At 38.9% G+C, this 27419-nt stretch overlaps 1 protein-coding gene across 4 annotated transcripts in view; it reads left to right on the top strand.

Moving 5' to 3' along the window:
• vti1a (vesicle transport through interaction with t-SNAREs 1A) overlaps positions 1 to 27419 on the top strand; it is a 106178-nt gene that overhangs the window by 4059 nt on the left and 74700 nt on the right. For 2 of the 4 annotated variants that reach the window (XM_044013947.1, XM_044013945.1), the window contains exons 2-6: positions 124 to 182; positions 1089 to 1199; positions 15848 to 15925; positions 20850 to 20870; positions 26631 to 26715. In XM_044013947.1, coding sequence (XP_043869882.1) covers positions 124 to 182; positions 1089 to 1199; positions 15848 to 15925; positions 20850 to 20870; positions 26631 to 26715 — 354 coding nt within the window. The remainder of the gene's footprint in view (positions 1 to 123; positions 183 to 1088; positions 1200 to 15847; positions 15926 to 20849; positions 20871 to 26630; positions 26716 to 27419) is intronic. The other 2 variants (XM_044013948.1, XM_044013946.1) reach the window with 1 other exon arrangement.

Genomic DNA, 27419 nt, shown 5'->3' on the forward strand with positions numbered 1-27419 from the left:
CTCCTAGTCTCTTTCTTTCCCTTTCCCTCGTCTCTTCCTCTGTTGTGGGGGAGTTGGTTTGTTGTCATGAATCGCTGTTTCTCTGTCAGCTGATCAATATGTTGCTGTTTTTTTCCCTTTCAGAGGAGAAGACGCAGCTGGTTCTAAATGTCGACAAACAGCTCGAAGAAGTCAGAGAGTTGGTATGTCTTTGATCACTAATTTTCTCCTCTTCCCATTTCCTAAATAATGAATTTGTGCAAAGGGGGGGAGACCGTTTTCACTGGCACCAGACAAACAGCACCTGTATTATCCTGGTGCTGACATGACACACACAGACGTGCACACACACTTCACATGGCGGTATGGAGGCTTCCTCCTCACATGATTGCTTCACCGTAATCTTCTTTTAAGTGACACCCCTATGACACATTTCAAGCCATTATCTTGAGGGGGGGGAGTTTTCATGTTGGTGTTTAAAAATGAGCAAAATCACCTGACAGAGACAAATTGTTGTTGCAGTTGTCTTGTAATGTCACAGTGATTAGTTTCCTCTAAATCTGCCACAGAGAGTCCCGTCGAGCCACACGTCAAATTTACTTTTACTTAATTCACTGTGACATTTTTGGGCCTGTGTATGCTGCTGCATTGAAGACTCCGTCATATTTGATTTTAAATATATTTCCAGAAAAGACTTCCTTTGCAGCAACTTTTTTGTCACTTCAGAGTGACAATTGCAGGAGGCATGTTCTTCTTACTGACTCATATTACAGTGGTCTTGGGCCTTTGTTTTGTCACATATTGTATATTGTTGTGAGACTTACACAATGCGTTGTTAACAGAAATGTGTCGACGATATGATGGGAGAAATGTGTTCATGAATAATGAGGCCTAGATTGTTTTTAGCATCTATTTAAGAGTGCTATGAAAGTGATTATAATACTCATTTCACCAGGTGGATTCCATGACATTTGGATGTAAATTCAAACCCTGTCAGTTTTGGAATGTTTTTTTTATTCAGAATAATTTTTATGGTGATGAAATTGAAGTTTGTATTTGTCAATATTTGAAATGTTTGTGAACTGAGGTGGGTAAACTGTGGGTTTTAGCTGGAGCAGATGGACCTGGAGGTGCGGGAGATTCCCATCCAGAGTCGAGCCATGTACAACAGCAGACTGAAGAGCTACAAGCAGGAAATGGAGAAGCTCGAGAAAGACTTTGTAAGTACTTCAACTCTTTATAGAATCTTTAACTGTCAGTAAAGCATTGTAGTTATAATGTACACCATTTACATACATCTACTCATCTCTCAACCACACTCTCACCCTCACATGCATGCCCACAAACTTTTTCACACAGACAGACTTGTGCTGAAGCTCAGTGGTGTTTCCACAGACGTTAATTCTTAAAGTTCGTATTTGAACCAGCAAGCGATGCCTATCGAGAACAGGTTGTGTGTTTGTGTTTTCGCTGCAGAATCTGGCCTTGTTTAGAAATTCATAAATCACCTTCACTCTATGTGTTGACTTGATCTCAAGCCTATATCAAAGCTTAATGAACAATACAGTCTTCTGGGTCACTTTCTGTTCGTTCACATTGTTTGGTTCCAATATTTTTCAAGGTTGTTGCTTCATCAATAACATGATAGAAATAAGTTCCAGTTGTCCATTGTAAGCAAAGTAATTAGTTGCCTAAATATCTTAAAAATAGTTTTCTATTCAACTCTTTGCCTCGCAAAACAGATATCTTAAATTATATCTTTATTTTTCTCTTCTGCTATTATACTCGCATGATAATAAACCCATTGTGTAAAATCAGTTGACCTTGAGTTTGCAAGTCCTTCCACAAATCGAACGTGAAATGAATCTACAACCTCGGATTAGGTTTTAACAAACAACGACTGAAGTGGATTTTTTTTGAAAATGGTTAAATAAATTCACTAAAGGCTGACCTGGGATAAGAGCAGCATGTAGAGTTGTTATTAATTGCATGTCATTGTGGATGCTTACTACTGGATTTCTGTCAAATAAAACCTGAGAACCTTGAGGGTACGATTTAGTCTTCTTCTCAAATGTTAACTTTTTCTCTATTTTAATGGCGTATTTGTTGTTGAACGGCAAATGTTAGAAATAAATTATTTAAGGAAATAGTAGTACTGAGTGGATTTTTTTAAGATGCACAATTTTAGACAAAATCGAAGTGTAATGTGGTTTTTGTTTGTTCTGAAATTAAATTAACGTGAGATTAAGAGATTAATGTTGTGAGAATCCTATATGTGCACAAAGATGATACTCTCAATATTCTTATAAACATTATATGTATGATTGTGCTGCAAATTTTAATCTGGATCTCAGCATTTTGTGTCTCATACTACTAATACATAGTTTTCCCAATTGTCAATGACTGCATTGATAATTGTGATGATCTAATATCATTAATCCCCCTTTATTTGTGTTTTCAATTAGAAATATAGAACCCCTTTCCACAGCCCTCTAAGCCCCACTATTCCAAAATCAGAACAAACAAACAGACTTCCACCATTAAGATGAGCTAACTGAGGTCACAGTCGAGTCTCTATGCCAAGACAGTTCACCACAGTTCAATTCACCATGAGCATTTAATTGGCTGATGATTAATCTTGAACCTTTCTTCTCCCCTACTTTACCGGCTAATCGTCAAATAGCGATCGCCTGCTGTGGCTGATTTTCATTACTTGCATTTTTATACCTGGTGGTGTGAGGCCATATGTGTTTCTTTAATCCTTTAAAAAAAAAAAAGTCGGCTTTGAGCTCCCTCTATTCAATAAACATAATTCTTTCAAAAATTGCTGCATTCTTGACAGGTGGTAAGCGAGTACTGTATGTGAAGATGGCCTACAATGTGGAACTGCGATAGCATAAAAAAGAAAAAGAATACTGGCTGTGACTCCCCAGTTTGACAGTCATTTTCAGTTTTACACCTCCATGTGTGGTTTGGTCGGATCAGTGTACATTAAAACTAAGATTATCCACTTCGCACACTGACATCCAGGATATCTGGTCTCCTGTAAATCTTAGCCGAGTGTTCAGAAGGTAAGAACCTCAGCCCCCTCAGGTGTGCCTCAGATGTGCCAAATGCTATACCCGAGCTCAGCCTCTCACTTCCTGCAGGCCTAGGGAGGACATGACAGTGGTAGTGGAAAAAAAGGCAATCTCCTTTTCTTTTTAATGTAAAAAGCTCTGGCTTTGTTGTGCTTTCTGTGGATATCAAGGCCTTTCCTCTCCCTCACCACCCATCACTCCCAACCCCACCCCCTACCGGCCTCCCATGGGTGTCTCCCCCCTTAACCTGCTCTCTCATCCTCCCATTCACCCACGGTTTGAAGTCTTTCTACCACCATGTGCCAGCTTGAGACCTCATTTCTGCTCCATTCCAGACAGGGCCTGAGTCGACCTCTGTAACCCAGCCATTTCATCCAGGAAGACTACTTATCACACAGGCATCCCAGATGTGTATATACTGCATGAGATTCAGCTGTGTTGCTTTAGGTGACAGCTTCATTGCAATAATGGAGGGGACAGTGAGAGTCAGGGTCACAACAAGTGAGCACTGTAGCAGTAAAAGGAATGACAAAAACATGTTGGAGCAAAAAAAGAAAAATTGAAAATCCTTCTTGATGGACTCAGTTAGTTAAGTTATGGGGAATGCATGACTTTTAGCAGCGGCTTTGATCAGGCAAAGACAAAGCCTAAAGTAAGCTTAATTTAATGAAACCTATCAAGTAACCGGAGATAATGTCTTCAAAGAGCCATGCTTGGCCTGTCCCTGTGGGGAATGTGGGGACCCGCACATGTCTACTGTGTCCCACAAAATACAATCTAGTTTTGACAGACACTTACTTTATGTGTGGTGTGATGAGATGTCAACCTTCCATTTTTGTTCTGTAATCTCATAGTTGCTTCTCTTATTATCATACATATTTTTTGTACCAACGTCCTTCCTTTCTCAGCCTTTAAGATTGTTCTCAGTCTTAATTGCCTTATTGATTTTAATATTAGTTTAATCATTTAAGTACATTAGTGTTTTCAGCCATCCGTAAACTTATTCAATTCAGCCTAATGATGAAAAACAAATGGAAAATCATTTTAACAATCTTTGTGATGAGGGTTTTTCATTATTAACTAACAAGCAATAATCAGAATAGATAGTAAAAATAATGAGGAATTGCAGCCCCATGGTCATTATCTTAATAATTACAAAGCTAAACCAAGTTTGTGGTTATCATAAACTCAAAATTTGAAGTGTATTGAGTATATTACAAATTTTGAGTTGTCTTGAGCTGTAAATATTGATATTTAGATTTTATTTATTTATGTTTGCCTCTTAATTGCGCTTTACAAATGATCCTGCCAATGTTGCTTTTCCATGTGTATCAACCTCTACGCCTCCTGCGGGCAGTACTTGTTGTGGTTGTGTGTCTCTTTCTACAGCAGATGGCGGTATTGCACTAAGCATTTTCTTCTACTTAACATACTTGCCAATGACAGTTTTGGACACATTTACAAATTCCTTTGCCTCTCTTATGATATAAGTGGAATTCCATTTATACCATAGCTGACCTCACACCCTTTATGCTGTGTAATTGATACAAAAAATGACTTGTCCTTGTGGAAAAAATACATGTGATACAAAGCACCTTGAAGAAGGCTGCATTCCAGTGTGCTCCATGTAATATGTTCTCTTTGGTTTGCCTCTGCCCAGCTCCCTGTGCTCTGAAAGTTAATTAAGAAAGTAATACAAAATATGAATGTAACCGTTACCTTGTGTTCCAGGAGGTGAACTCACTTTTTATTGTCATTTCAGCGGCGAAAGCACTTCTCGCCCAAATGTTGGTTTTTGTTTTCAAGGATGCTTGACTCTGATAAAGGTTAATTGCTTGTAATAAAATATCAAGCTCTACACAATTAATATTGTTCAATACTTTATATTTTTATGTCCTTAAGTGTGGCTCCATGCCAGTATTGGTCAAGGCAGTTTTGATATTCATTTGCTGTGTAATTACTTTTTGAACACTGGAGATTGATTCATTTGCTGTATTCTGGTTTATCAAGGACCACGGAGATGTCATTCATTACCAGACATCAGTGTTCTTTTGAAATATATGTGGTGTAATTACTCGTTTTTATGAGATTGGTAAAAATGTTGTCAAAGTACATAATGTGACATGATTCACAGTATGCAATACTATCTAACGTAACTTCTAAATAGGCCTTTTCAGTGAGGGTTTATATTATGATTGCATGTCTTCTGTATCTTACTTCTTTCCTATCAACATTTACTTTTTTTTTGATTTTGCTATAGTTGTTTCTACTTGTGTTGTATGATATTCAGTCACAAGGCCAACTGTCACATGAATACAACGTATCTGTTTATAATTTCTGTCGGTGCACTATTTACAGTCACGGTCAAGTAGGATTGCCTTTTTTCTTTATTGAAAACCTCCCATCTCTGCTCAGAGAGATAATTCATTCATTTCCAAAGCCAACCTTGAAATATTGAACAATTTATTTTCCAGGTACACCCCAGTGAATGGATGAAAAACCTGATAATTCTGATTGAATTTTGTTAAAAGTTTTTTTTCCACAAATATCAGTTTCACAAGTGGTTATTAAGTGACCTTCTAGAGACAACTTGAGATTTAGTGTTCAGTTGAAGCTGACACTGAGTTCTTTTATTTATTGAATTAAATCTTTTCAGGCAAAAACCTGTCAATGAAGAGACCGTGTTCGACTAAGATGTGGAAAATACAATAAGTATAGGATAGTTAGTTGATGATCACATTGATTGTCTTTTAGACGGGTACATTCCTCTCTGTATCATTCTTGAACTAATTAACTAAAGCTGACAGGTTTTTATTTGGTCCCTCATTGTCAGAATAAACATGTTGTAGAAGAAGAATAAGAAATGAATGACTCTTGACTTGGCACTCACAGCTCAGGCTGCATGTTTGAGTTGTAAGAATATTTAAGAAGTTTTCCTTGAGCCGTTCCTTTTTCTGTTTCCAAACCCTGGAGCTATTTGTTGCATCCGCTTCTGAGGGTCATGTGTAATGTGCTCAACATTGGCAATGAATTAACATTTTCTAAGGTTTTTGAAAAGGAGTATAAAGTATACAGTATTGTTTCCATGCGGATGCTCTCTGCTCTATAGGTTATGGAGTTCAGTGATTGAACTGTTATTTCCTCTTTACTCTACATATACTAATATCTTTTGTGTTTTTGAGAGCATCCTGTGACTGTAAGAAAGCCAAATAGATGAAGATGAGGCTTTTCCTCACTTAGTTACTGCTTGCATTTTGAAACATTGGTGGTCTCGGATGATTAAAAGTTGTGGAGACCGTTCAACTTGGCTGACAATGGTCATACAATAGTTATTATGTTTGGCACAATTAGCAACCTAAAACCAAACACAAGAGTTTGCACAGTCATACATGAGATAGTTATGTTTCTGTCTTAAGAAGCTGTGACATCAAATGCTGATAATTACATTTAGGTTTTGATGGGAGATTTTTCTAGCACTGTACTTCCCATTATAAATGTGCCTCGCTGTAATCCATCTTGAGGAATTTGTTGCACCGTGACTCCTGTAAACAACAACATGACACACCTTACACAACATTAGATGGATGATAGACAGTTGAAATCGCCTTAGGTTGCCTTGGTTTGCATGTTCTTATTTATCACAGAGGAGTAAAGACAGACTGACTCTTTTCATGGTTTGTTGTTTAACAAGTCATCAATGACACCAAAGTCTGATTACTCATAAAAAGACTCAATAGACACGGATTTCCCCTAATTCTTCTTCATAAGCCCAGTGCAGATTTCTCTACTTATGAATATGTCTTTTAGTTGAAAGTTGTACAGTGTACAGTATGTCTCCTTAAAGTCATTTGCAGATTCTTCACATCAGTTGCTTTTCCTTGTCTCCTCTATGGCATTTATTGTTGATTAGCCTGTTGTCACTCATGTTGAAACCATTTTTTCATGGGTTTGACGGTGTCACGGTGGCAGTGGGTCAAATCTGGGTCAAAGGACAGCTCACGAGAAGGGAAATATAATCTGTTATTGTGATGTGCAATATTATTACAGTGTTTGTTTGAGAAGGAAAAAAATGCGGGAACAAAAAAAAGAGTCTTATTTGGCAATAGTTTGAATTATTTAGAGAGATTGACTCACAAACCAGCTTCATTGAAATATACTGCTTGTTTTATACTGATTTACTGATCAATAATCAGGAGTAATTACAGTGAAGTCAACCACATATTGTTGTTGAGCTTTACTGGTTTGGTCTTAAACAGACTTCAACCTTCTTTTCCTGTTTTTAGTGCACTTTCACATTTCACAATTTTAAGTAATTTATTTATAGAAATTAACAACGTTAGGAATTTATAAAGTTGCTGGCACTAAATTTTATAGAGAAAACAATTTGTGAAACCAAAGTTATCAAATTGCAATGTAATTTGTTTACTCTGTTTTTGGTTATAACATTAAAAAAAATACCTAAAGTTCTCATCCTTACATTAGAGTATACTGAAGAGTGGTTAATATTTTAATAGTGTCATGTAATAATGCTCCATCACATTCAAATCTATATTGAACCAAAGCGTCACTTAAAGTCGTCACAGTATCTGTCAGAAAATCACATTCATTTATTTGTCCACACATTGGTCAGCACTAACAAAAACCATGCTGCAAAAACATGGTGTTCCTTTTACTTTTTCCTTGGCTAAACTGATTCTAGAAGTGTACATTTATGTCAAAGAAATATGATTCTTGATGGAGAAGTAAGCATCCTTTCATTGTCATTAACATGGTGAGTTCCTATAGGAAATGTGTAAGCAGATCATCGTCTTCTCGCTCTCTGTCTCTTTATGTTGACACTTGTCTACATGGATGGTATATCTGCATTATGCCTGGAGCACAGGTTTTTCTTCTCTTTTTTTTTTGTTGGTAGTGTGCAAATTTGGCCGTTATCCTTCCATGCAATTGTTTCCTCTCTCGCTTATCTCTCCTGGTCCCTCCAAAGTCACGGGACTTCCACACACTTTGACAGCGATCGGTATAACTTTCAGACGCTTGTCTGGCTGAGTCTGCCATGAAGCAAAGGCCCTCCCAGGTCCCCTCACTGTCCTCGGGGCTTGTGTGATTGAGTGACTTGAGTGTGTGGGGGCCAAAGATAATAAGGGGGAAAATATAAAGACATGGGGCGATGATATGATAACACCCCCTTCCTCCTCCCCCCTCCTCCCTCTCTTTGCTCCCCTTTCCGCGTCCCCATCACTTTTTCCTCTGTTCCTCTTTCTGTCCTACCCCCGGTTTCCTTGCACCGAGCCTGTCCCACGCAAGAGTGTAAACCAGAAGTGACATGTGACACCCACTCCCCAGTGATGTGCTGACAAGCGGGTACTAGAATAGGTGACAGTGTTTTCTTTTCTTTTTTTTTTTGCCAGACTGGCTTAAGTATGGTGAGAGGATTCATGAAGTATTTATGAAATATATTATGAATCATTGGCTCTGTGTTTTTTTTCCCACTGTATCTCAGGCAGTGGCATTTGCTTTTTAATAAGAAAGCCTCAGAGAACTGAGGCAGAGCTCTTAACACTGCATCTTTCCTTGTTTTTTAATAGTTAAAGCTCCATGTTTACACATGTTTTAACCCTGCTCACACCGCCTTTACACAAACAGGCACACACACTCAGACACACAATTAAACAGAGTTTCTTTCTCTCATCCTAAGTGTTTCTAATGAGCGAGTGTGCCAGAAAGAAAGAGAAAGTGTTTTTGCTTTCAGCGAACAACGATTTTGCCTTTTCTTGGGTGTTTTTGAAGCCTGCAGTGGATTCTAGCTGTGGCCTTGATCAGAATTACATTGTGGAAGATGAATTAAGGATTTTTTTTTTTCAATTATCCCAGAGGTTGGCCACCATTAGATCATGAGCCTACTCCTGCAGTGAGACTAAACTCTTTAGTTTTGTTCCCCTCATCACCATAGAGCACTTGTTTGTTCTGCGTTGTCAAGCTTTTTGTTTTATTATCTTTTGTATGTTTTGTATTCAGAAATTATCTGTTTCACATTACATCCTCTGCAGTAAGTGCTTGTATCAAATGGTCAAGAAATCCTCATCTGATGGAAAAAAAAATCAGTTGCCTTTTTAGAAATAAAATCTAATTATTCATTTTCGTATTAGATTAATTTATCCATGTAGCTCCTAGTTTATGCAAATGTTTCTTTTGAAACTGTACAGCAACTTATTGTTATTTGGCAATTACTGTACTGTTTGTTTTTGGGTTAAATAATATTCCTACTCCATTTTACTCTATTAAATCTTAATAAGTCTGTATTGCCCTTAGTTATTTCTGATAATTTTTTGAACTTGGGTTGTAAATTCCAGTACAAAACCCGTAGACTCCCAGGAAACGGGTTAGTGTATTGGGAAGTTCAGGAGGGCACATGTTGGGAGAGCTTTGGAAAAGGGCCTGACTGGCCTCATCAGCATTTGAATGTGTTCTGGCTAGTGAAATAACAAAGTATACATAAATATATAGAGATAATGATCTGGCTAAGTCCCTCTGTGTGCTGCTGTATTCTTATGCTAATAAGCCTACTATTCAGCACCAACAATGGTCACATTACCAGAAAAGGCAAAACACTGAAGAAGATAGTCTTCTCTGTGCGTGTCCATTGATGGGTGCATACACGCACACGCTCAGCAGGCCCGACTCCTCTCCCTTTGTGTCTAGTTTTTTTCTTTTTTTATTACATTTTTCAATTTTAGATAACACTCCAAGAATAGACATCAAACAAGAACAAATCATAAATCGAGGTCAGGAGAGAGCCTCTTTCCAAAGCAGAGAAAGGGTTAAAAGTGAAGGTATTTCTTTCTTTAAAAAGGATGGGAGGACTGATAGGAGAGGAGCTCCTCTCAGCAGAGGGTTCAGTGAACCATATGTAGGTAGCCACAGGCTAATGGGCCGGTTGGTCCCTGGCTTGCCAGGTATCCTGCAATGCACCCTCCCCACCACCACCCCTCCACACACACTCTCTCCTCGTCATCCTCCAACACCCTTCCCTCCCACCTTCACTCTGTGAAAATCCCTCCTCTACTTTCCTCTAATCTCACCTTTTTCTGTGGTGCTGACCCGGGGAGGTCCACTTTATTCCCCACTGCACGCCAGAAGCCAGCGTTGTGATCGGAGCCTGAGCCCCTGTGCCGGTTCCCTCTCTCCTCTACTCTCTCCTTGCCCCGGCTGCCCGCCTCCCCGACGGCTCTGCTCTATTGATTTACTCCTCCAACCAATGCTGTCTGTCTCTGTTTTGCACCACCAGCACCTCGGTCCCTCATCTCTATAACCCTCCCTCCTTCCCCATTTTCTCTCTTTTCCTCTGTCGATGTCTTCTTTCTTTTCATTTGTTCTTTCTGTCTTCTTCCCTGTCCCTTACTACACAACCATGGGCCAGGGGAAGGAGAAAACCTGATGGAAAATGAGCAAAGGAAGGGGGTGTGATAGGGGATACAAGACCTTTGATTTTTCATTAGAAGCGCCTCCATATTTTAATATTGGGTTTAATCGGGCCCTCGTGCCTTAAAGAAATAACCACTGAGAGATGATCCCTTGGCCTTCAAAAAGTATATGGTGCTTCTTCAATCAAAGCCCTCCTTGAATTTGCTCTTTTGTTTGGTGTTCACTTTTACACCCCCCCCCCACACACACACACCCCGCCGTCTCTTGGCCTCTCACTATGTGGGTACAGTCGTTAAGCTTATTGACTGATCTTGGCTGTACTTAGCAATAGAAATGACTTTGACAGGGAAATACACTTGCAATATCACAGAGCCACAAGCATGAAAGAGCCCTATTGGAAAAGTGCACTCCTCCACTGGCAGACCCCCTTAGTATTTTCACACAGAGATAAGATCTTGTTTACATGTGATCAAATGTGAAATCAAATGATAGAATAGGTTCAGTGATTTAAAAAAACAAAAAACTGTCCTTCAGTCACCTCTCACCTGTTCAAATTTATTTATCACCTCATGCTTTTTGATCATTCACCTTTATTTGTATTTTCGACAACGGCTTTAGTGAGACTGCTTTGGGTTATTTTCATGGAAGGGGAACACAATGCTGTTTGCGTATAGAAGCCACCAAAGCGCCAACCTGTGAGCTAATGAGAGGCCACATGCTGTTATCTAAGGCACCAGCTTCCCCACCACTGCTGCACTTTTATTAAGGGAGAGAACACACACCAGGCTACCGTTCACATATGTCGCGCGTGTTCGTACGCTCTCCAAAGGAGGCGTCCCCGGGATGCAAAGGCTCATAGAAGCCTCAGACGTACATACAGTAACCCTTGTGCACACGTTTACTCAAAACACACGCACACACACACACACACACATAGAATAGACAGAAGTGGAGGATTCGATTGCACCAAAGACCACAGTTAAACAAAGGCACAAATGACACCCTCCTGTGACAATCCCAATTGTAGCTGCTTGCTTTTGTCTGATAAAATATCAAATGCATTGAAAAAGAGCACTTAAAACTAAATTGAACAACCTCTCCTCATTTATTTGTGTTAAAGAGAAGACATTATACAACAGTTTGTGTGTTTTTCTTTGTGTCAGCTGTGTGTGTGTGTCAAACCCCTGCTAAGCCCAGATGCATTATTTAAGATGCTGTTGTGATACTTGTGCCTGCTTAAAGGTCTCGGCTTCCTTTTAACGTCATGCGGCATCAGTCCACCTCTGCCCCCACTTGGGGATACCAGAGTGGACCTGCTGGCACAGGCCCACACATCACCTGGGAAAATATCACAGCAGGAGGAGGGAAGGAAGTGATGCAGATAACCTTTGAGTTTAGCACACATTCTTGAGAACACAGAGACATTTTAGTTTTCCCCACTCCATTTTAATGCTTGCTTTAGGCTTTTGTATTCTATAGTTTTTATAAGCCTGAGAAAACAAAACAAAATATTGTTAAGTTTGAAGCCAGCACAGAAGCAGGACATATAAGTTTATTGGTCTAAATTTGAAAATGTCCTCCTGGTGAAAAAGGTTGAAATGGAAAGCAGAATTGTAAATTGAATATGTTCAATTACTCCTCGTGCTCTGCCACCAGCTGTGTGCACATGACGAAAAGCAAAAGCTCTGGGAAAGTGGAAGGAAAAAGTGTCTGCAGAGGAACTTCAGGGCCCCTTCATTACACTCTGCCCCTGGGTATTTTTTATGCCTTTTATTTCCCATCTAATGAACTGTTTACATTTTTCAGCTTCCCAGGCACCACAATTATTTGCTTTTGTCCTTGTGTCACTCGCAGCGCTGGGTAAAAAAGCAGGGAGGAGAGTTTGAGGGCATTGCAATGTGTATACACAATATCAGTTTTTTTATTTTAATTACTGTGATTTATTATTTTGTTTCCTGTCCATTACAAAGACAATAATTATTTGTTGCTGAAATGTCCCTTTTTTAATATCATTAGTGTTCCAGAATTTTGCTAAATTTAATTTTTTTTCTACTATGGAAGAACCTAAAAAGCAATGTTTATCTGGACATTATACAGTATATCTATATCTATCTATCTATCTATATATCTATATATATATATATATATATATATATATATATATATATATATCCTCAAAAGAAATTGCATACCACAGGGAAGATCCATTTATCTGTTATGATTAAATAAGTATAATTTGTTGCTCAGAGGATTATGCCAAACTGATTAGCATATCTGATATGAATTGTTATGCATGCATATGTAATTACATTTTGATGGGTAAAGAATTGTTTTTTTTTATCTGTCTGCTATCCATGTCAACAGAGGTAAAATGTGTGTTTTTGACAGGACAGCAGCACCTCCATCGTCGCATTTGATGGGATGCGTAGAATTAAAGGCAGGCCACTTTGCATAAAGTTAAGATGTACCTTTGTACTTTTCACTCGTGCCTCTGGGAATAGAAACAAATTCTCACCCAAGATTAAAAAAGTGACAAAAGACAGACCTTTCAAAAGGATATAAAAAAAACAGGTTTTTTTTCTTTCCCGAGAAATAAGGTTTCTTCTAAAAGTTCTCATTCTTTTAACTATTACAAAGCCTGATTAGTTTTGTGTTCAGATGCAGAGCTCAGTCTCCATATGCTTTAAGAATAAGGCAGTTTCTGTGCATTTCCTTTTTAGAACTTGGATCTGACATCTGCTTTTCTGACCTCCAGAGTGATCCTTCTTGGCACTTTTTTGCCAAGCATTGTAATTTTTATTCAGAAATCTCTAACACAGCCAGTATTGTGGGTAGTCACAGATGTTTATGTTTTTCATCAAATAGGAACACAGTAATCATTCAGGAATCGGTTGTTTTCCAGAGGGGAAATCCAAAAAGTGAAGTGTACACTGTACAGGGGGAGAAGCGGCAACACTTTCACTTCAATGACATTTTTCATTCTTTATACATCCTTTGTTATCTGCTCTGCTCTCATACGCTTCATACACTCATCTGTAACAAACAGCTATTTAGAAATACAAAAAAAACCCTACCCTCTGCATATGGTTTGAAGGCAACGTTAACATTAAAATCTGTGCTTCTCCCAGGCTTCCTCGTTTCAATTACTGTTGAAGTCATTTTTCCCCCTAAGTTGCACTGTAGCTCTTTAAGACGTAACTCAGCTTAAATGAAATATGTGGGTGTTTTTCCTCATTTGAACAAAAAAAAAGAAAGAAAAAAAAAGTGTTTACGTCTCTGTGCCTTATGTACAAGTGTACACACTTATGTTTAGGCTTATGTTTATTGTCTTTTCTGGTTCTAATCAAATATGACAATTTCTTTAATGTTCTGTGAGCATAAAGCACAAATTGATTATGACACTTAGAAGAGCGGATTAAACATTTTTTAGATTTTGTGCATTGATGTCAGAGAGTACCATATCTGTAGTATTTATTTCAATCTTTGATAACTGGAGACGATGATTTAAAAGTAAAATCTTGTCAGCTTATCTTGATTTTCTGTTTTGATATTATTTCAAATTACCTCGAAATTATTTAATTTATTACAAAAAGACTTGGACTTAAAACAAAACAGGTTTATATAAACATCTTTAACAGCAGATTCTGACATAGCCCTCTCTTGTAAAGGGTGTTGGGGGAGATGTTGTGTTTTGTTTGGTTCTGTGCTTCACATTTTCTCCTTTACACACAGTAGGCGTTCTGTGGTGAGCTTAGGTCCCTGTGGTTGAGCATTGTTTGGGTGCAGTCTTTATCTAATGGGTTTTGTGGTCTGGGTCAATCAGGCCCTGCGTCTAGTCAGTAATTACTCTAGAGAACTGTGGCCCTCACCGTCACAATAATAACAGCCAAATCACATCAGCCATGACTTTCCACTCAGTGCTCCAGATTATGAGGAGAGACAAATAAAAAAAAAAAATCAACTGGTTCAGTTGTGATTGAAACTTTGGAACCAATCAAGGAACTTGATATCATCACTCTTGTGCTTAGAATTGGCTTTTTCAAGTTTGGTTTGTGTGCGTCTCATGGATGGTAGCATCAAAGGCACTCATGCAATAGCTTCTTCAAACTTTAACTGATAATAGAAAGATAGTGGGCAAAGGATACTGTATTTGAGAAAGGAAAAAAAAAAAGTCCCCATCGTAATTGGTGTTCCTTCACTGATTCCTTGTATTTTTGTATTTTATTTATTTTGAGTTCAGGACGAAGTGAATGGGGGGAAAAAAATGTGTGGAGAAAACGTGATATTTTCATTCCTGTGCAGGTGTTTGTCTTTGATTTTTGCCCACCTCCTGCAGCCCACCGAGAAACCCTGTCAAGGCAGGGAGAGAAAGCGAAGGAGGCTTAGTAAACACTCTCTGTGTCTGCTGCTGGTGTGTATTTAGTATAGAGGGCATGCCAAGAGGCTGTTTTTCCATGGGTCGGGCTTCTGTAAACAAGCGGTACAGTGGCAGCCCACTCTTCCACAATTGGAGGTGGCACACTCTGAAGTGTGTATGAAAAGTGTGTGTCTCAGTGTTTGTCTTTTTGGACATGGCGTTCCCTCTTATTCTAGCCTATCTGGTGTCGAGAAAGAGGGAATAAGAAAGAGTTTGTATATTCTGCGTGTGTGTGTGTGTGTGTGTGTGTGTGTGTGGGGGAGAGGGAGACAGTGGCAACCCAAAATCCGATGGGCCGCCAATTGGTGATGAATTATTCTCTGTCTGAGTCTCAGCATTGGTGTTATCACAGAGGCTGCCACTGCACTGGGATGACAGCAGTGACAGCCCCCAGAAAAGATTTAGCGCTGACAAGTGATACTTCCTCATAATACATGTCCCTGGCCCTCTTCCCCTGTCCTCCTGTTCCACAGCCTCTCCATGCACACACACGGGGAGGTTTTTCATCCCTCGACTTGTATTTGTTTAAGTGGGCAGGGTGAGGTGGAGGGGGGTGTTTTTGCCACCACTTCTGTGGCACAAGTGCACCAGGTACAGTAGATCACCTCGCAAGAAGGCTTGGGCACGAACCTAGATGTGCCTGTTGTCAGTACTTGTGTTCACTCTCTTTCTCTCCCTTCCTCACTCTCTCTCACACACTCTCTCACACACACACACACACACATAGAGAAAGAGAGAAACCGAATCGCACACAAACTGCATGTGTATGACTCAGTTTGTCACCAAGTTCCATTAGGGGGCTCTCGTGCTTAAGGGATGTCTGTTGTGTTTTTGCATCAGCAACAGCACTAAACCATATTTCCCCCATTTGTTTCCTTCTTTTGCTCTCTTCTCTTTCTTCTCTCTTTTCTCCTTTTTGTCCTTCCTCCTCCTCCTCCTCCCTCTGCAGAAAAGGTCACGCATTGCCTACAGTGACGAGGTGCGCAACGAGCTCCTCGGGGAAGACGCCGGCTCCTCTGAGAACCAGGTGAGTTGCTAATCAGGGGCCCAACCCAACACCAGTGTGGGTGGCTGACTGGCCCCCAGGGTGAGGTGGTGGGGCCCCTCACTGGGGCCATTGAGGGCTGAGACCACAGCATTGTCACCAAGTCATGCGGAAGGAATACTGTTTAATGCAAAGCTGGGCTGCCAGTAAGTGGGCTCAGGGAATGGGACCAGTGTGGCAGCCCAGATTGAGACTGACACACATACACACACAGAAATGCACACAAACATCAACACAAATGCACATGCAAGTACAAAATTCATTCCAAAAATCCCAGTCTCTCCACTTCAACCACCTCACAGCTGTTCTCCAGCTGGGTTTGGACTTAGGTTTTGAATAGAACCTCCATCCTCCACTAACACACACATGCGCTTGTGCACATACGCAGAATGTAGACGCTCTTTAGTCTTTTTTAAAACTCTCAGGGTGCTGAGAACAAACCCGCACAATGCACTCAGAAAGAATAAGGACACAGGTTCTCTTATTTTTCACAACTGAAATCTCTTGGTGCCTTTTACAAATTGTAATTTAGTGCTCATATCATATTCATGTGTTGATTATTAGCCTTTAATTAAAACAAATATATCATCATCATTAAATCCATATTCTATTTATTTCATGTTCTTTTTTATGGTGGTACGTTTAGATATTTGAAAGCCTGTTGAATTTGAAGAATAGAAATAAGTAAACACCTCATTGCAATTTTCCATTCATTGTCAGCAATGACTATGATTCATTCACATTGATAAAATGGCCATGTGGAAAGGAAAATTAAAGTCTTGATATGTGATGTTAATGGCCCAAAATGTGCCACATGTTTTTTTCTGACTTCAGATGTTTTGAATAAATGTTAAAGCTGCATCAAAACAACAAGGCATCGACGGATTCAGCAAACACTGTTTCCACATTTAAAAAGCACTATTGCTCACCTACACAGCTGCCACTCACATGCAACCACTTTCAACCATGACCAAACGTCTTTTGACTAATTATATATCGCCTTTTAGAGTTGGCTGTCAACTTGCCGGGGTTACTGTGTCTCAAGGCACAAACATAATCACACACTCGCATGCAAATAAACACTTTGCATTTGCAGACGTGCATACTGAGACAAAGATAAATACTCAAATGCATATTTGCACATTTAGTCCCACAGTGCTTCAAGGGAGTGTGATTCACAGCTAAGTCAAGCTAAATAAAGTTGTCTGTTTTTATTTTTGAACATTTCCCTATTACCATTTCAATGGCGACCCATGAACCGCACATCTTACAAACATATGTATCTCAAGCCAAGATGTGTAATTGATATGCATATTCCTGGCAAATTAGTCAGACACAAAAGTGACTGTGACATTTTCTGCACAAGTTGGAAGGAGAGCTGCTGTCAGAAATGTCACGTTAGAGATAGTGATGGCTTCTATCAAGATATTGTCAAAGACTGAGAGGAAAGTAGCATATTTAATTTGAGGTCTTAGTTTATTTTCTTTACTACTAAAAGTAGTATTTATTTATGTTTTTGGACATTTACTGTAGAATTAAGTGGACATATACAATTGTACATATTATAATAATATGTAATATTTATAATTATATATTGTTATTTATATTATTACAACACATTAATAATAATAATAATGATAATAATAATAATAATAATATAAGATGTTTATGTTCTAATCACGACACAAATTATTTAATTTATCATTCCTCGTTTTTATCATATTATAAGTTAAAAATAATGGAAATTATTGTGCTGTACTTTTATCTGTGCATTTACACTTTAGGAAAATTATAGACAAATGTTATGTGTGAAATTTGAAGCTCAGAATAATATCCACAATTTGATCATTATTAATTATGATATCTTAAATAAATAATAAAATAAAGATACTAATATATGAAGTGATGCATTTTCCATTTTATCGTCAGCCATTGACGGGATAAAATATATATTTATATTAAGACACATATATGCCTGAATTAAAGTCATTGTTGGAATAGTTTCAATGTTCAGTCTATTCTTCTTCTTCTGCTCTTTCTTTTGGTGACCTTCATATGTGAGACGATAATTATTTAAATAATACAGCAGTACACCGCACTAATTATGTGAAACCTATAAAAATATAATTCTAAATTTAACACACACATACACACATAGAAGAGTTCATGCTAGGGGTAAAAGCAAAGTAAACGGATGATGTATATGTTTTTCTTTTTCTCTCTCCCAGGTGCCGTGTTTACCTCATTTTCATTTAAAAAACTTGTGGAGATAACACTTGTCTTGGTCTTGCTGTGAGTGGAGTGCTCGCGACTTCAGGCTTCTTTTTTTATCTAACGAGACGGCACTGATAGGCGAGGGGAAAAGATGGCGGGGCTGGGGCAATTCGGTCAATTTAATTCCTGACGATCTAAAAGAGGTCAGGATCATTTCATATAGTCCTGGCTGAGCAGATCATTACCAGTCACAAATCTGCTGGTTACATGGCAAGGATTTATAGCTTAGTAAATAGGGAATCGTCATAAGTTCTGAAAATGGCGTGTTGGCTGTGCGATAATGGCTAAAGGACGATTTAATAGACTTCTGCATTTATTCGTTATCTGTGCGCTGACAGAAACTGAATTGGCACTATCAACTCGTTTTTTTAATAATGTGGTAGGCTGCCATTGCACTTTTTCTCCCTGTTTCTTCTGCATGCAGTACACGCACAAACACTTCCATGCCACACACACACACACTGCACACAAAGCAACTAATGCACACACATTTCACACACCAACACGACACGGAATAGTTTCGATTTCAGTCGCAGCAGAAGGCTTGGCCACAAGAGATTGTGCTGGTTTCAGCCGGCATGGACCAGATTTTACAGGCTACAAAGGAAGCAGATTACCACTTGTATCAAATTCTGTATTGGATATAAAAAAATAAAAATCTTTTGTTTGAAAAAAAATAAATAAAAAAAATTTGCTGATTATCATAACGTAAAAATTGCAGCAGTGCAATTTTGAATACTGGCAGGCATCACAAAAACACACGAAATGGTGCTCATGCAGGAGTAATTATAAGATTTACCATATTCTGTATTTACTGCTCTGTGTCTCTTGAACAACACGAGCATCGTTGGCTGGACCAAAGAATGTGTGCCAAAGAAAAAGAAAGCAAAACACGGAAAATAAGAAGCAGCTCAACATGCCCCTCGTATAGTTTTAACAAATCCTCTACGAGGACTTGCAGTCGCTCAGGCTGCACAAATGAGCTGGAACAAGTTTTGTTTGGTATCCATTGACTGATAGCAGAGCCGGGGTGAGGGATCGCAGGATCTGCTTGGTTTCTTCAAGTCCCTAATAACCACATTCACAGTGTAGTGTTAAACTTTGGCCCGTTCAATAATGCAGTCTTAGCAGGGAGTTGTTACTTAAGTTAGAAAAGACTCTAAAGTGCGTCTCTTTATTGCCGACATTTCCAAGGGTAAGAGCTCTTAAGAAAAACATGGCATAATTTATCCAGGAACTTTACTTTAAGTAGAAGAGCTGTAACAAAATAATGTAATGTGTGAAATGCTATTTTTGTTTGTATGTTTTATATTAATCCTGGATTTATCATTATACGATATTGCATTTTATTTTAGTGTGTATAGGTGTGAAATATAAATAGAACAGTATTTTTTTTTATATTTATTGTTATTTTATATTTCAGTGTAAAATGTGTGTACATTTTTAATTCTTGATTTATTCTGGATTTAAGACGTGGAAAGAAGTATGAATTATATTAACATAAAGAAGCTAATTTTGTACCCTCAGTGTTTTTATTTTCCCTAAACATTAATGCTAGGAATCACATTTGTAATTCAGGAACACTCAATTATATGGTAAAAAAAATTATTCCATAATCATACAATTGAAAATATACCGATAAAGTCAAGTAATGATCCTAAGCCCTGCCCTGCTGCTAACCTTTAATGTTGGCCAAGAAAAAAAAAAAGGTTTGCATAATATTTCTTCCTTTTTAACCAAACATGATGAATTCCCACATTAAGCCCCTGTGCTGTCTTGTCTTCTCTACAGCTCCCACTTAAGAACAGGCAGGGAACCAACCTTTTAATTGTGATCAGGCATAATTAATAGCAAATTGCTCCTTCAAATGTATGACTCGTTATCAGACATGCAAGATTTTCCAGCACAGGGAGCAGGAATGGCATTTTTTATTTACTTCACTTTAAATTTGCCAGTCTGTTTCATCAAAAATGTATAGCTATGCTAAGATTCATTTTTCATGATCTGTGGCTGTACCAATAATAAGCTGCACCGTATACGATGGTAGCTTCACATGACTCTTCACATACATAATCTGAACAGCATACACCTTCTTTAGGATGCATAATGTATGTAGGCGAATGATTGACAAGATATCAGCATTGATAAACAGTGGCTCAGCATTTCTTCACCTCCCTTCCAACAGACGCATGCTTCTTTTCATCTTTTTTTCCAGAGAATTCAGCAAAATGACAGATACAAAATATTTTAAACGTACTGTGACTGCGTTGACTATATTTTAGTCATTTTTTCCCTTTTCTCTTGCTCCATCAACTTCTGTGATGTGACTTCCTTGATAATGTTAGCTGATATTACTAGTGGAGCGATGCATCCCCTCGCCTTGTTTAATGTGACAGCGCCAGGACTTGATCTTTGTTTTTTTTCAAAACACACAACCCAAGCGGCGTGTTTAGCTCCGTTTATTGTGTTTGTCTCAAGATTTCCAAATGCTAAACATGCAAAGAGATAAATCGTCAAGGTTAATTCTGTACCCAGCCATATGACTGATCTTCTTTCTGCCATGTTTCTGCTTTTTATCTCTCCTTCACTCTCTCCATCTTTCTCTTTTCTTGCTTTTGCTCTCGTGATGCAGTTGATAAAGTTACGTGAAGAGGTAAGTGCTTCCTTTCTGCTCTAACAATTTAAATTATGCTTTCCTCCTGAAATTTCCATTTGCCCTTCTGTCTCTCCTGTAGACAATTAAAATAAGCTCATTTTTACATGTCTGATTGAACAGCTTAAAGGCCAAGGCAGAGATAATGAATCCAGTGAAGGCCAGTTTCTCTTAAATATCAGAAAGTAAAGATATTACTTCTGATATGCCCTTTTTTGAAGATGAAGACGATGGAATGAAGCACGACTTGGAGACGGTTTGGGCAAAACAAAGTACAAAATAAGTTTAAGACCCCTGTCTATCTGGCAATAATGGATTGTGATTATATTTACACTTTTCATTTATATCTAATGTGTCAGCAACTAGCAGGCTCCATTCACACCAGTTGATTTTGTTGTCTTCACTTTAAGTTGGTAAAAGAGGAAAACCTGCTTGACTGACATTATATCTTGGACATTTATGCCTTTCTTATGCAAATGCCATAACTGACCTGCTCCACTTACATTTCATGCATTAATTGTCTTTAATTCTTTGATTTAAAGAAAGAAAAATGAAACACATTATTAATCAGCTGTCAAACTTAAACAAATATATTTGTAACGTTTAATTTAACGCTATTAATGCTGATCTGCTCCTTAAAGTAGCAACTGCACATCTTTCAGTTACGATGAAGAACCCCCAGTAGTAGCATGATATTACTAAGAGAGAATACTTTTCTCTCTTAATGGATACAGATTGTGTCTTTTTCTTATATTCTCCTTGGCTGAACATGTGGTTAAATGTGCATTTGAGTGACATTATGTTTAAGAAGGCATCGGCTGATGTTGAGTGAATCACTTGCCATCAAAGTATCAGCATTCATACCTATCTATAATTTAGAATGCTATCTGGGCCCAGATGCCATGTTATCATTATTTTTTTCTGTTCTTTTGTTTCCCCCCTTTCTTTCCATCTTTTCTATGTATTTCCTACTAGCCCGAGGGTCAGAAGACATCTTGATTTACCTTACCTGTCCACCCCTTTAGGAAGGGGTCCGATCTATATAATGGGGCTTGATTTTTTTGCGCCCTTTTCTCCGTTGCCGTCTTTTACCCCTCTGCTCTTCCTGCATTTGTATCAAAGGCTGGTGCAGCTTATACACACTTAAGCCTTGCTTTAAAAAACTATACTTTTTTTCTTCTGCTGAAAAACATGTTTAAATATTTAGCACTCATATTCACAGCTGTTTGACACTTGTAATTCCTCGTCTTACAAGTCCCAAACAAACGGCACAGAAGATCACACAGTCAGTCTGAATCACAGCTGTCATCATTATTCACTTTGAGTCTCCCCCACCCTTATTGAAATAATAAGGAAATCATCTGAACTTTGGAAAATGGTGATAGTAACTGCCTGTGTTTGATATTGAAAAAAGGCAGGAGAGCGAAAGAAGAGGGGAGAGATTTCTTTTGAGCTACATCTGTATTGTTCTGGGGCTCCCTGTTAATAACTTACAACTGAAGAGTGTTTCTCGACGCAAAAAAGCACAACAAAAAAACAGCATTTTTCATGGTTCCTAAGAAGATCTTTGTTCAAAATGTAGGTGTCAGATGAAAAGGCATGCATCGGCAGAAGTGGTGGCGGTGGGGTGGTGCACCAGTGCGCTCACAGATGCACAATATTTGTCATATGTTATATTTAAAACCTTTCTTCAAGGCTCCGTGAGACAATCAGCCATGGTTTTAATGGGATGTTTCCTCAAGTCGATCAGTGACAGATCTGAATTGCAAGCCATTACTTAATTGTGAATAGTATATGTGTGTCTTATGTGTGGTAAGGTACATAAGAATCACAGGGGTTAGACCTTTATACAGGACATTGTTGCACAGTAGGGGCTGCCTGCCACTTTGGATTTCCTTCAATAAAAGTGCAGACATTGATGTCTTGCAATTTGCTCATTAACTGAAGAATAGAATCTTAGCTCAAGTCTTCGATATAGTCACCTTTTTGTAGTTGTTGTGTGACATTGGTGTGTTGGAACAAAACAGCTCTCCCACAGAGTTAAGTCACCTCACTTTAGATTAAGTTTGTAGGCGTACTGTCTGTATCGACACACTATGTAGTGTCGATGTTGAGTTTTAATTGTACATGTTCCTTTTCATTATCTTCCACAGTATCATCCTGTGTTCATGGCTGGATTGTTTCATTATTAGGGCCATCACAGTGGGCCATTACTGGATTCTTAGCGGCTGAACTCTCACCCGTTCCTTCAGGTTCTGTCACCGTCAAACTCGGGGTGCATTATTCTAATGATCACAAGCATACACACTGCCACTGCCACCACAACACCCCCCACCTCACCCACCCACACACCCTACCCCTCCCCTCCCCTCCCCCTGGCCCTAAAAGAAGACAGACCAGAGAGAGAGAGAGTGAGAAGGGAGAGAGGGAGAGAGATTCAGGAGGAGGAAGCTTTGAAGTGGCTTTCTATCGCTGTGAGTCTGCCGGCCGTCTCCCCAAGACGTGTCACCTTTGCCGAGAGGGAATAGGAAAATCACGTTTCGAATGGTAATGATAACATACTAATCACTTGAGCTCTTTGAAGAACTCAGGGAGTGCGCTACTCTGTCAGTATCCCTGGCTGCCTCATGCTCCCAGGCACACACAGGCACTGCAGCCATGGTCTAGGTGTATTAACTTAAGCATTGCATGTCAATACGTCTCCTCCATCCCAGCTGATCCATAGGGGCTCATTATAGACCAAGCCTGTTACCTGTTTTCTACCACGTTCACGCTGCCACCATCTCCGATTCCACACCCATGAAACCCCTCCCTGAAACCCCCTACCACACCCAACACCAAAAATACACCTCACCTTGCATCTTATCCCACTCACCATCTCCTTATCGTTTTTCTCCTGCGAGCAGCCCATTGTACCACCCATTTTCCTATTTCTCCATCATCCCCCCTGCCCTCCCTTTAACTATTAAAAAGTATCTCTGCAATTTTAAATGACATCTGTCAGCGGCACGAAGAAAGGGGAAGCGGGGGAAAGGAAAGAGTTCAGAGGGAGTTCTCTCCTCCCTTCTCTTTTCCCATCCCTCTTATTGTCAAACTTTGAAAAGCGTGTCATTGACTTATTTTTTTTTTTTGCCTTCACACTTTTCATTTCCTCTGAGTGATTAGCTGGTACATGTTTTGACAGCCCGACAAAAACTAGCGATTTTACTTCTCCCCCTGTCCCCTTCGCTCATGTGATGGGCATAAATCCTTGTCAGTGAGGCGCTTGCCATTCATCAGGTTGTTTTTGAGTGTCAAATGTGTTACAGCTGATTGGTTTCTTAACATAACATATTAGAAAGGCCATCAAAACCAACAACATTTGAGTAAACATTTAAGACTTCCATGTTTTTGATGCTTTTGATCCTCTCCCCTGACATGGCAGCATCGTGACTTTAATGGAAGATGGATCTTAGTTTTTGAACGTTTTAGAAATTGTGTCACCGCAGTGGACAAAATGGGGTTGTATACTGTATGTTGTTTGAACTTACCTTACATACTGTACAGTATATGTTAGTATACTCAGAAAGTGGCTAAAACGTTAACCTCAACAAACGTAGATTAAATGCATCCATTAATTCACTTGTAACTTCAGACAACCTCCATGATTTAATCACTTCTTACAGTTGAATGTTTTAAAAACAGCCTTAGTTTATAGGATCTATGAAAACATGTTAAATATCCATTGTGGGACCTCAATTGTTCCCTGTGCACATAATCTGTGGCCTAGTTATGTGTTCTGTCTTTTATTGTAGTGTGACTTGTCCATCCTGCATGGAGCTGTGTGATGCAGACACACACTGATTGGCACACCCAGGCAGTTTTGTAGGGGAGCCCTGTTGGCAGAGATCACATTTTCAATTGTGGACTGTCACGTTCTTGAGACGCTAAAATTGTCATCATGATATAAATAGGATTGTGAAGTTCTACTGAGAATCCATGTTTATTTTTAGTCATAGAATGAATTTCTCAAACTTTTTGTCAGCCATAGTGCTGCTGTTCTTTTATTTATTAAAGTTACACACTACAGCTTTAAAATGAAATGAAAATGAAATTATGAATAAGTGAATTGAGCTTCATGACAGTTCACAGACACTGGTTGCAGTTGTGACTTCCAAGAAAAATCTGACATCAGTGTCCAACACATGGACAACCCTGTTTTGAAAACTGTAAGTTAAATGCCACAATTGACATTTTCACGCAGTTATGCATCTCCAACCAGTTGTGAGCCAAGTTAGTAAGCCTATTTTGATTACTGTCGTAAAAAACAAATCATACTTCTTAATGAATAGAGTAGGAATTCTCAGCTGGTTTCCTTGCTGGTGAAATAGTTGCCATGACTCAGTGACAAATCGATTAACTATTGATGTTTGTTGAAATGAAACTCTGGTCCCCTGATGGTGACAGTGGAAAGAATCCCATTCAAACCAAACATGGAAACATTGTCAAGTACTCTCATGTAACCTCAACTAATCACTCACATGTGTTAAGTCTGTAAAATGGGTTACAGTTCTTAAAAACTCTTTGTACTACTATCATAAGTTTTTCACTGAGGCAGTAAAGCAGGCCTTGCATATGTATTGATCAATTGGCATTGACCTCAATTTAAGTTTATTTGGTTATGCTGACTTCATTGATTTAGTCATTGAATGCTGTATAAAATAGAAAATCATTGGCATGTGGCTTTTTCCAGAAGTATTGTCTATGATATATATAGTGCAGGAATTCATTGTATATGTGAACCCGATGGAAAATATTTTTATATTTGAGAGCCCCAAGATGGACCTCAAGGCCATCAGTCAGCAGATCACATTGTATCTTGCCTTGCTTGTTAGAAATGAGCAAAGAACCAAAACAATGTTTTATATTTTTGTCTTGGTATCTAAAGAGTTGCTGTCAATTGACGTGTATCTGATATTAGAGCCAGAGCTAACTCCTTGATACTCACAAACATATGCTTTAAGAAATGATCAAATTGCTTTTTTAATATTTTATGAAACACACCTTTTCTTGAACGCCTGTGCTGTCTGAACTCCGTGCTTTCAGTGGGGCAGGCTTGTCAGTGGTTGAGTAAGCCAAGGGGGGAAGCAGTAACTCATGCATCATGAATTACTCTTGTTGTCCACTAATGTGGATAAAAAAGAGGCAGGAAAAGAATTTCATGGTTTTGTTTGGGCTTGATATGGATTGATGTGAAAGGCTCCGACATCATTTGCATTAGTTATTCAAGAAATATTACACCTAATGTAAACTATGTCGAAAATGAATGGGATAAAGGTTGAAACTTCACCTGCACTTGTAAAGTATTAACTGCATGTCATTCTCTTTTGACGAGGCAACTTCGAAAGGAATTCAATTCAATCTTAATTTGCATCTATTTTCCCGTGTGCAGCAGAAGGCCGTGCTGTAAAACAATACAAGGAAGCAAGAAACCTCAAAGTAGTTCTTGTTTTCATGTCCTATGTTAAGGCAGCAGCACCTCTTATATTGTCAGCCTCAACATGCATATGCTTGATATTCCATCAGCATATAACACATTGTCATCCATGAAGGTTATTGCCAACCTGGCTGTATTATGTTGTTGCTGTGGATGTGGTCTGTCTGCTTAGGTGACAGTGTTGATGTGTTTCTTTGAAATGGTTCCCAGCCCTCTCAATCAATTTTTTTTTTTCTCGTGTTTGTTTCGCCGGCTTTATTTATTTTTTTCTCTATTTGTTGCAGAGAGCGCATCTGTTGGACAATACAGAGAAGCTGGAAAGGTCATCACGGAGACTGGAGGCTGGCTACCAGATAGCAGTAGAAACTGGTACGTATTCCTGTTTTGGATTGGGTTGGGAAGGAGTTGAATGGTGGTGGGTGGGTGGGGATTCAAGATAGTAGTGAGGATGAGTGAAAGACAGCAAATTGTATTGCTCATATGTGAGGTAGGTGGATATGTGTGTGTGTTTGGGGGTGGGGTGTCTGGAAAAAAAAAACCCTCTTTCCTTGACGCCTGATGACATTTTCGGGAGCACATCAAAGGCAAGGCATGGAGAGAGAGAGAGAGAGAGGTGTACAGGCGACAGATCGGGCTCCGCTTCTCCTTGCTCTGCTCCCGAAGAAAATTCATGCATCGCTATAGCTTTGTGTTGTGTAGGCATGTGTTATGGGTAGGTGTTTTTTATTTTTATTTTTTTTTATTTTAAGATAAACAGACAGGTGGTCTATGGAAATAAACGTCAGCGTTCCTCCTGAAGTTCTTAATTCAGGGATGCAGAAGCAAAAAATAACATTATATCACTTTCTAAATAGACTTGTCCTAAAATAAAACAAAACAAAACACAAAGTCCGTTTTCCTCATTATCAAGTATTGTTTTTATCTTAAAATAGGAAAAAAAAAAAGCTCATTGGGATCTTAAATAGATTTAACCAGTTAGCATATTTTTTCCTCCCTGTCTTCCTTCCTGACAGTCACCACATTATTGAGGCACAGTGTATTCCTCAGAGATGTATCAAAGCTCATTCTTGAAG

This window comes from Solea senegalensis, linkage group LG18 (assembly GCF_019176455.1).
Source record: "Solea senegalensis isolate Sse05_10M linkage group LG18, IFAPA_SoseM_1, whole genome shotgun sequence".
NCBI classification, from domain to species: Eukaryota; Metazoa; Chordata; class Actinopteri; order Pleuronectiformes; family Soleidae; genus Solea; species Solea senegalensis.